The 9,630-nt window shown below is 57.9% G+C and overlaps 1 protein-coding gene across 1 annotated transcript in view; it reads right to left on the reverse strand.

The window, feature by feature from the left end:
- Positions 1-5,142: 5,142 nt before the first annotated feature.
- The window catches only part of LOC140411268 (reticulon-4 receptor-like 2), a 28,775-nt gene continuing 24,287 nt past the window's right edge, over positions 5,143-9,630 (reverse strand). Inside the window, 3 exon segments of the mRNA XM_072500391.1 lie at positions 5,143-6,424; positions 6,427-6,613; positions 6,615-6,679. Coding sequence (XP_072356492.1) covers positions 5,472-6,424; positions 6,427-6,613; positions 6,615-6,679 — 1,205 coding nt within the window. The 3' untranslated portion in view covers positions 5,143-5,471.

Below are 9,630 nucleotides of genomic sequence, written 5' to 3' on the forward strand. Positions count from 1 at the left end.
CAGAGGGGGTCATAGATAGCAGCTTCAGGGAATTAGTTACACCAAAGATTGGAGATAGGTGGGTAACTGTAAGAGGGACTGGGAAGAAGCAGTCAGTGCAGGGATCCCCTGCGGTCGTTCCCCTGAGAAACAAGTATACCGCTTTGGATACTTGTGGGGGGGGGGGGACTTACTCGGGGTAAGCCATGGGGTACGGCCTCTGGCACGGAGTCTGTCCCTGTTGCTCAGAAGGGAAGGGGGGAGAGGAGCAGAGCATTAGTAATTGGGGACTCGATAGTCAGGGGCACAGATAGGAGATTTTGTGGGAGCGTGAGAGACTCACGTTTGGTATGTTGCCTCCCAGGTGCAAGGGTACGTGATGTCTCGGATCGTGTTTTCCGGGTCCTTAAGGGGGAGGAGGAGCAGCCCCAAGTCGTGGTCCACATTGGCACTAACGACATAGGTAGGAAAGGGGACAAGGATGTCAGGCAGGCTTTCAGGGAGCTAGCATGGAAGCTCGGAACTAGAACAAACAGAGTTGTTATCTCTGGGTTGTTGCCCGTGCCACGTGATAGTGAGATGAGGAATAGGGAGAGAGAGCAATTAAACACGTGGCTACAGGGATGGTGCAGGCGGGAGGGTTTCAGATTTTTGGATAACTGGGGCTCTTTCTGGGGAAGGTGGGACCTCTACAGACAGGATGGTCTACATCTGAACCTGAGGGGCACAAATATCCTGGGGGGGAGATTTGTTAGTGCTCTTTGGGGGGGTTTAAACTAATGCAGCAGGGGCATGGGAACCTGGATTGTAGTTTTAGGGTAAGGGAGAATGAGAGTATAGAGGTCAGGAGCACAGATTTGACGTCGCAGGAGGGGGCCAGTGTTCAGGTAGGTGGTTTGAAGTGTGTCTACTTCAAAGCCAGGAGTATACGAAACAAGGTAGGGGAACTGGCAGCATGGGTTGGTACCTGGGACTTCGATGTTGTGGCCATTTCGGAGACATGGATAGAGCAGGGACAGGAATGGATGTTGCAGGTTCCGGGGTTTAGGTGTTTTAGTAAGCTCAGAGAAGGAGGCAAAAGAGGGGGAGGTGTGGCGCTGCTAGTCAAGAGCAGTATTACGGTGGCGGAGAGGATGCTAGATGGGGACTCTTCTTCCGAGGTAGTATGGGCTGAAGTTAGAAACAGGAAAGGAGAGGTCACCCTGTTGGGAATTTTCTATAGGCCTCCTAATAGTTCTAGGGATGTAGAGGAAAGGATGGCGAAGATGATTCTGGATATGAGCGAAAGTAACAGGGTAGTTATTATGGGAGACTTTAACTTTCCAAATATTGACTGGAAAAGATATAGTTCGAGTACATGAGGTGGGTTGTTTTTTGTACAATGTGTGCAGGAGGGTTTCCTGAAACAATATGTTGACAGGCCAACAAGAGGCGAGGCCACATTGGATTTGGTTTTGGGTAATGAACCAGGCCAGGTGTTAGATTTGGAGGTAGGAGAGCACTTTGGGGACAGTGACCACAATTCGGTGACGTTTACGTTGATGATGGAAAGGGATAAGTATACACCGCAGGGCAAGAGTTATAGTTGGGGGAAGGACAATTATGATGCCATTAGACGTGACTTGGGGGGGATAAGGTGGAGAAGTAGGCTGCAAGTTTTGGGCACACTGGATAAGTAGGGCTTGTTCAAGGAACAGCTACTGCGTGTTCTTGATAAGTACGTACCGGTCAGGCAGGGAGGAAGGCGTAGAGCGAGGGAACCGTGGTTTACCAAAGAAGTGGAATCTCTTGTTAAGAGGAAGAAGGAGGCCTATGTGAAGATGAGGTGTGAAGTTTCAGTTGGGGCGATGGATAGTTACAAGGTAGCGAGGAAGGATCTAAAGAGAGAGCTAAGGCGAGCAAGGAGGGGACATGAGAAGTATTTGGCAGGTAGGATCAAGGAAAACCCAAAAGCTTTCTATAGGTATGTCAGGAATAAGCGAATGACTAGGGTAAGAGTAGGACCAGTCAAGGACAGGGATGGGAAGTTGTGTGTGGAGTCTGAAGAGTTAGGCGAGATACTAAATTAATATTTTTCGTCAGTATTCACTCAGGAAAAAGATAATGTTGTGGAGGAGAATGCTGAGACCCAGGCTATTAGAATAGATGGCATTGAGGTACGTAGGGAAGAGGTGTTGGCAATTCTGGACAGGCTGAAAATAGATAAGTCCCCGGGGCCTGATGGGAATTATCCTAGGATTCTCTGGGAGGCCAGGGAAGAGATTGCTGGACCTTTGGCTTTGATTTTTATGTCATCATTGGCTACAGGAATAGTGCCAGAGGACTGGAGGACAGCAAATGTGGTCCCTTTGTTCAAGAAGGGGAGTAGAGACAACCCCGGCAACTATAGACCGGTGAGCCTCACGTCTGTAGTGGGTAAAGTCTTGGAGGGGATTGTAAGAGACAAGATTTATAATCATCTAGATAGTAATAATATGATTTGGGATAGTCAGCATGGCTTTGTGAAGGGTAGGTCATGCCTCACAAACCTTATCGAGTTCTTTGAGAAGGTGACTGAACAGGTAGACGAGGGTAGAGTAGTTGATGTGGTGTACATGGATTTCAGCAAAGCGTTTGATAAGGTTCCCCACGGTAGGCTATTGCAAAAAATACGGAGGCTGGGGATTGAGGGTGATTTAGAGATGTGGATCAGAAATTGGCTAGCTGAAAGAAGACAGAGGGTGGTGGTTGATGGGAAATGTTCAGAATGGAGTTCAGTTACAAGTGGCGTACCACAAGGATCTGTTCTGGGGCCGTTGCTGTTTGTCATTTTTATCAATGACCTAGAGGAAGGCACAGAAGGGTGGGTGAGTAAATTTGCAGACGATACTAAAGTCGGTGGTGTTGTTGACAGTGCAGAAGGATGTTGCAGGTTACAGAGGGACATAGATAAGCTGCAGAGCTGGGCTGAGAGGTGGCAAATGGAGTTTAATGTCGAGAAGTGTGAGGTGATTCACTTTGGAAGGAATAACAGGAATGCGGAATATTTGGCGAATGGTAAAGTTCTTGAAAGTGTGGATGAGCAGAGGTATCTAGGTGTCCATGTACATAGATCCCTGAAAGTTGCCACCCAGGTTGATAGGGTTGTGAAGAAGGCCTATGGAGTGTTGGCCTTTATTGGTAGAGGGATTGAGTTCCGGAGTCGGGAGGTCATGTTGCAGCTGTACAGAACTCTGGTACGGCCGCATTTGGAGTATTGCGTACAGTTCTGGTCACCGCATTATAGGAAGGACGTGGAGGCTTTGGAGCGGGTGCAGAGGAGATTTACCAGGATGTTGCCTGGTATGGAGGGAAAATCTTATGAGGAAAGGCTGATGGACTTGAGGTTGTTTTCGTTGGAGAGAAGAAGGTTAAGAGGAGACTTAATAGAGGCATACAAAATGATCAGGGGGTTGGATAGGGTGGACAGTGAGAGCCTTCTCCCGCAGATGGAAATGGCTAGCACGAGGGGACATAGCTTGAAACTGAGGGGTAATAGATATAGGACAGAGGTCAGAGGTAGGTTCTTTACGCAAAGAGTAGTGAGGCCGTGGAATGCCCTACCTGCTACAGTAGTGAACTCGCCAACATTGAGGGCATTTAAAAGTTTATTGGATAAACATATGGATGATAATGGTAAAGTGTAGGTTAGATGGCTTTTGTTTCGGTGCAACATCGTGGGCCGAAGGGCCTGTACTGCACTGTATCGTTCTGTGTTCTATTAAGTGCGGCACCCCCTCAGTACTGACCCTTTGACAGTGCGGCACTCCCTCAGTACTGACCCTCTGACAGTGTGGCATTCCCTCAGTACTGACCCTCTGACAGTGCAGCACTCCCTCAGTACTGACCCTCTGACAGTGCAGCACTCCCTCAGTACTGACCATCTGACAGTGCGGCACTCCCTCAGTACTGACCCTCTGTCAGTGCCGCACTCCCTCAGTACTGACCCTCTGTCAGTGCAGCACTCCCTCAGCACTGACCCTCTGACAGTACGGCACGCCCTCAGTACTGATCCTCTGACAGTGCAGCACTCCCTCAGTACTGACCCTCTGACTGTGCGGCACTCCCTCAGTCCTGACCCTCTGACAGTGCAGCACTCCCTCAGTACTGACCCTCTGACAGTGCGGCACTCCCTCAGTACTGACCCTCTGACAGTGCAGCACTCCCTCAGCACTGACCCTCTGACAGTGCAGCACTCCCTCAGTCCTGACCCTCTGACAGTGCAGCACTCCCTCAGTACTGACCCTCTGACAGTGCGGCACTCCCTCAGTACTGACCCTCTGACAGTGCGGCACTCCCTCAGTACTGACCCTCTGACAGTGCAGCACTCCCTCAGTACTGACCCTCTGACAGTGCGGCACTCCCTCAGTACTGACCCTCTGACAGTGCGGCACTCCCTCAGTACTGACCCTCTGACAGTGCAGCACTCCCTCAGTACTGACCCTCTGAGAGTGCGGCACTCCCTCAGTCCTGACCCTCTGACAGTGCAGCACTCCCTCAGTACTGACCCTCTGACAGTGCAGCACTCCCTCAGCACTGACCCTTTGACAGTGCAGCGCTCACTCAGTACTGACCCTCTGACAGTGCGGCACTCCCTCAGTACTGACCCTCTGACAGTGCGGCACTCTCTCAGTACTGACCCTCTGACAGTGCGGCACTCCCTCAGTACTGACCCTCTGACAGTGCAGCACTCCCTCAGTACTGACCCTCTGACAGTGCAGCATTCCCTCAATACTGACCCTCTGACAGTGCAGCACTCCCTCAGTACTGACCCTCTGACAGTGCGGCACTCCCTCAGTACTGACCCTCTGACAGTGCGGCACTCCCTCAGTACTGACCCTCTGACAGTGCGGCACTCCCTCAGTACTGACCCTCTGACAGTGCGGCACTCCCTCAGTACTGACCCTCTGACAGTGCAGCACTCCCTCAGTACTGACCCTCTGACAGTGCGGCACTCCCTCAGCACTGACCCTTTGACAGTGCAGCGCTCCCTCAGTACTGAGGAGGGTGAGCACGATGGGTGTGTGGTGGGGGGGGTGAGGGATGGGGGGGGGCATGACTGACCAGACCCCGTCTGCGGGATTCCCATTGACCCTCCGCCATGTTTGGTTCCCTTGGTAACAAGACACCCACAATGCACCTGGGTATCAACCACTTCTATTTATTTCATTTTTGCAAGCAAAGCGTCCAAAATCGTCAAACTGTGAATCAACCCTTCGTTCTGCCGCCTTCCCCAGCGGACTGGAGCGGGTGGGGGTGACGGGGGCCGAGGGGGGTCATCCTTCCAGGGTCCTCCACCAAAGTTCGCTCGAGTGCTGGGGAGGTGAAGGGTCATTGTCCGTTCTCCAATTCGAAGTTCATTCTGGGGGGCGAGTGTGGGCCGGCTGATTGCTGGGGGGGTTTTGGTAGCGAGGTGGGGGGGGGGGGTCGCTGTTACTGAGTGGGGGGGGGGGGTGAAAGTTGGTCAGGTCCCCTCACATCCACTGAAGCAAAGCCAAGGCCCAAATGGGGAAGGGGACGATGTCAAAGGCCAGTTGGGCGACGCGGGGAAGGGCCGCCCGGTTCTTGCACGTCCCCGCTCCGCCTGCGCAGCCGCCCGGGTTGTCCGAGGTGAGATCTCCGTCGTCGTAATAATCCGGCCAGGATTCCGAGCGGGAGCCGACCTTCCCCGGCGAGTCGTTGAGCCGGGCCCCCTCCGTGGCGTTCCCGGGGCCCCGCGGCTCCTTGGCGGGGGCGGGGGCGGCGGCGGCCTCCCACCTGCCCCGGGGCCCCTGCTCGGGGCCGGGGGGGCAGTCCCGGAAGTCCCCGGGGGTCAGCCGTCGGAGGTCGCGGCCCCGCCGCCCCGGGGGCGAGGCGCAGGTGACAGCCGAGCTGGCGCCCGGGAAGGCGGCGAACCACCGCCGGAGGGAACGGGCCCGGCAGTCGCAGGCCCAGGGGTTGCCGTTGAGCCGGAGGAAGCGCAGCGAGGCGAGGGGCAGCAGGGCAGCCCCCGGCAGCTCGCTCAGGCCGTTGTCGAAGAGGAAGAGGGTGGCCAGCTGGCGCAGGTCGCGGAAGGCCGGACGCTGGATCCCCGTCAGCAGGTTCTGGTGAAGCAGCAGGCGGTCCAGCTGGACAAGGCCGCGGAAGGCGTCAGCGGCCAGCGTACGGATCCGGTTGCCGTGCAGGAAGAGGTACGAGAGGTTGGCCAGGTCCAGGAAGAGGTTGCCCTGCAGAGAGGAGAGCTGGTTCTCCTGCAGGTACAGGTACTGAAGGGCGTAGAGCTTGCGGAAGAGTCCGTCCGGCAGGGCGCTCAGGCCGCAGCGGTGCAAGTGAAGGGTCTGCAGCCTCGCCAGGCCCCAGAACGTGCCCTGGTCCAGGTGCCTCAGGTTGAGGTTCTCTCCCAGGTCCAGCTCCTCGAGCCGGGCCAGGCCGTTGAGGGCCCCAGGCCGATGCGGCTCAGGTTGTTGGAGTAGAGCCAGAGGATGGAGACGTTGGGGGGGAAGGCCCCGGCTGCCAGCTCCACGATCCGTTTGTTCTGCAGGAAGATGCGAGCCCCGGCAGGGGGCAGGGCCGTGGGCACCCGGCTGAATCCCTGCGACTGGCAGCTGACTGTCAGCGGGGCACGGTAACAGGTGCAGAGAGGGGGGGCAAGCAGCCACCAGCGGGCACCAGGCCACAAACAGCCAGAGGAGATGGAGTCCTCCTGGGGAGAGGGAGAGGAGGGAGGGGAGAGAGAGAGGGAGGGTGGGAAGGAGAGAGAGAGAGGGAGGGAGAGAGGGAGGGAGGAGGAGAGGGATGGAGGGAGGGAGAGGGAGGAGGGAGGGAGAGAGGGAGGGAGAGAGAGAGGGAGGGAGAGAGGGAGGGTGGAAGGAGAGGAGAGAGAGGGAGGGAGAGAGGGAGGGAGGGAGAGGATGGAGGGAGGGAGAGGGAGGGAGGGAGGGAGAGAGGGATGGAGAGAGAGAGGGAGGAGAGAGGGAGGAAGAGAGAGGGAGGGAGGAAGAGAGAGGGAGGGAGGGAGAGAGGGAGGAAGAGAGAGGGAGGGAGGAAGAGAGAGGGAGGGAGGGAGAGAGGGAGGAAGAGAGAGGAGGGAGGGAGAGGGATGGAGGGAGGGAGAGGGAGGGAGGGAGGGAGAGAGGGAGGGAGAGAGAGAGAGGGAGGGAGGGAGAGAGAGGGAGGGAGCGAGGGAGAGAAAGGGAGAGAGAGGGAGAGGGAGGGAGAGAGAGAGAGGGAGGGAGGGAGAGAGAGGGTGGGAGAGAGAGGGAGGGAGAGAGAGAGGGAGGGTGGGAAGGAGAGAGAGAGAGGGAGGGAGAGAGGGAGGAAGAGAGAGGGAGGGAGGAAGAGAGAGGGAGGGAGGGAGAGAGGAGGAAGAGAGAGGGAGGGAGGGAGAGGGATGGAGGGAGGGAGAGGGAGGGAGGGAGGGAGAGAGGGAGGGAGAGAGAGAGAGGGAGGGAGGGAGAGAGAGGGAGGGAGCGAGGGAGAGAAAGGGAAGAGAGAGGAGAGGGAGGGAGAGAAGAGAGAGAGGGAGGGAGGGAGAGAGAGGGTGGGAGAGAGAGGGAGGAGGAGAGGATGGAGGGAGGGAGAGGGAGGGAGGGAGGGAGAGAGGGAGGGAGAGAGAGAGGGAGGGAGGGAGGAGAGAGAGGGAGGGAGGGAGAGAGGGGGAGGGAGCGAGGGAGAGAAAGGGAGAGAGAGGGAGAGGGAGGGAGAGAGAGAGAGAGGGGAGGGAGGGAGAGAGAGGGTGGGAAGAGAGGGAGAGAGATGGGAGGGGAGGGAGAGGGAGGAAGAGAGAGGGAGGAGGGAGGGAGAGGAGGGAGAGAGAGAGGAGGGAGAGAGGGAGGGAGGGAGAGGAGGGAGGAAGGAGAGAGGGAGGGAGGGAGAGGGAGGGGAAGGAGGGAGAAGGAGGGAGGGAGGGAGAGGGAGGGACAGAGACGGAGGGAGAGGGAGAGAGAGAGGGAGGGGAGTAGAGGGAGGGAGGGAGAGAGAGAGGAGGGAGGGAGCGTGGGAGAGAAAGGGAGAGAGAGGGAGAGAGAGAGAGGGAGGGAGAGAGAGAGGGAGGGAGAGGAGAGAGAGGGAGGGAGAGATAGTGGGGACGAGAGGAGGGGATGGAGAGAGAGAGAGAGGAAGGGAGGGAGAGAGATAGAGGGAGGGAGGGGAGAGAGAGAGGGAGGGTGGTAGGGAGAGAGAGAGGGAGAGAGAGAGAGAGAGAGAGAGGGGGAGATGGTGGGAGAGCGAAGGAGGGAGAGGAGAGGAGAGAGGGAGGGAGAGAGAGAGAGAGAGAGGGAGGGAGGGGAGCGAGAGAGAGGAGAGAGAGAGAGGGAGATGGAGGGGGAGTGAGAGAGAGGAGAGAGGGGTGGGAGGGAGAGGGAGAGAGGAAGAGAGCGAGGGAGGGAGAGAGAGGGTGGGGAGCGAGAGGGAGAGAGAGGGAGGGAGGGAGAGAGGGGAGAGGGAGGGTGAGGGAGGGAGGGAGGGAGAGAGGAGAGGGGGGAGATGGAGGGAGGGAGAGGGGGAGGGAGGGAGAGAGAGAGAGGGGAAGGGTGGAGCGAGAGAGAGGGAGAGAGAGAGGGAGATGGAGGGAGTGAGAGAGAGAGGGAGGGAGGGAGAGGGAGGGAAAGAGGAGGAGGAGAGAGAGAGGAGGGAGGGAGGGAGAGGGAGGTTGGGAGAGAAGAGAGAGGAGGGAGGGAGAGAGAGAGGGAGGAGAGAGAGGGAGCGAGAGGGAGGGAGGAGGGAGAGAGGAGAGAGAGGGAGAGGGAGGGGGAGCGAAGGAGGGAGGGAGGGAGAGAGAGGGAGGGAGAGAGAGGGAGGGAGAGGGGAGGGAGGGAGAGGGAGAGGGAGGGGGAGGAGAGAGAGAGGGAGGGAGAGAGGGAGGGAGGGAGAGAGGGAGGGGGGGAAGGAGAGAGAGAGAGGGAGGGAAGAGAGAGGAGAGGGATGGAGGAGGGAGAGGGAGGGAGGAGGGATGAGAGGAGGGAGAGGAGAGGGAGGGTGAGAGAGGGTGGAGGAGAGAGAGAGAGGGAGGGAGAGAGGGAGGGAGGGAGAGGATGGAGGGAGGAGAGGGAGGGAGGGAGGGAGATGGGGAGGGAGAGAGAGAGGGAGGGAGAGAGGGAGGGAAGAAGAGAGGGAGGAGGAAGAGAGAGGGAGGGAGGGAGAGAGGGAGGAAGAGAGAGGGAGGGAGGGAAGAGAGAGGGAGGGAGGGAGAGAGGGAGGAAGAGAGAGGGAGGGAGGAGAGGGATGGAGGGAGGGAGAGGGAGGGAGGGAGGGAGAGAGGGAGGGAGAGAGAGAGAGGGAGGGAGGGAGAGAGAGGGAGGAGCGAGGGAGAGAAAGGGAGAGAGAGGGAGAGGGAGGGAGAGAGAGAGAGGGAGGAGGGAGAGAGAGGGTGGGAGAGAGAGGGAGGGAGAGAGAGAGGGAGGGTGGGAAGGAGAGAGAGAGAGGGAGGGAGAGAGGGAGGAAGAGAGAGGGAGGGAGGAAGAGAGGGAGGGAGGGAGAGAGGAGGAAGAGAGAGGAGGGAGGGAGAGGGATGGAGGGAGGGAGAGGAGGGAGGGAGGGGAGAGAGGGAGGGAGAGAGAGAGAGGGAGGAGGGAGAGAAGAGGGAGGGAGCGAGGGAGAGAAGGGAGAGAGAGGGAGAGGGAGGGAGAGAGAGAGAGGGAGGGAGGGAGAGAGAGG

This window comes from Scyliorhinus torazame, chromosome 4 (assembly GCF_047496885.1).
Source record: "Scyliorhinus torazame isolate Kashiwa2021f chromosome 4, sScyTor2.1, whole genome shotgun sequence".
NCBI lineage: Eukaryota > Metazoa > Chordata > Chondrichthyes > Carcharhiniformes > Scyliorhinidae > Scyliorhinus > Scyliorhinus torazame.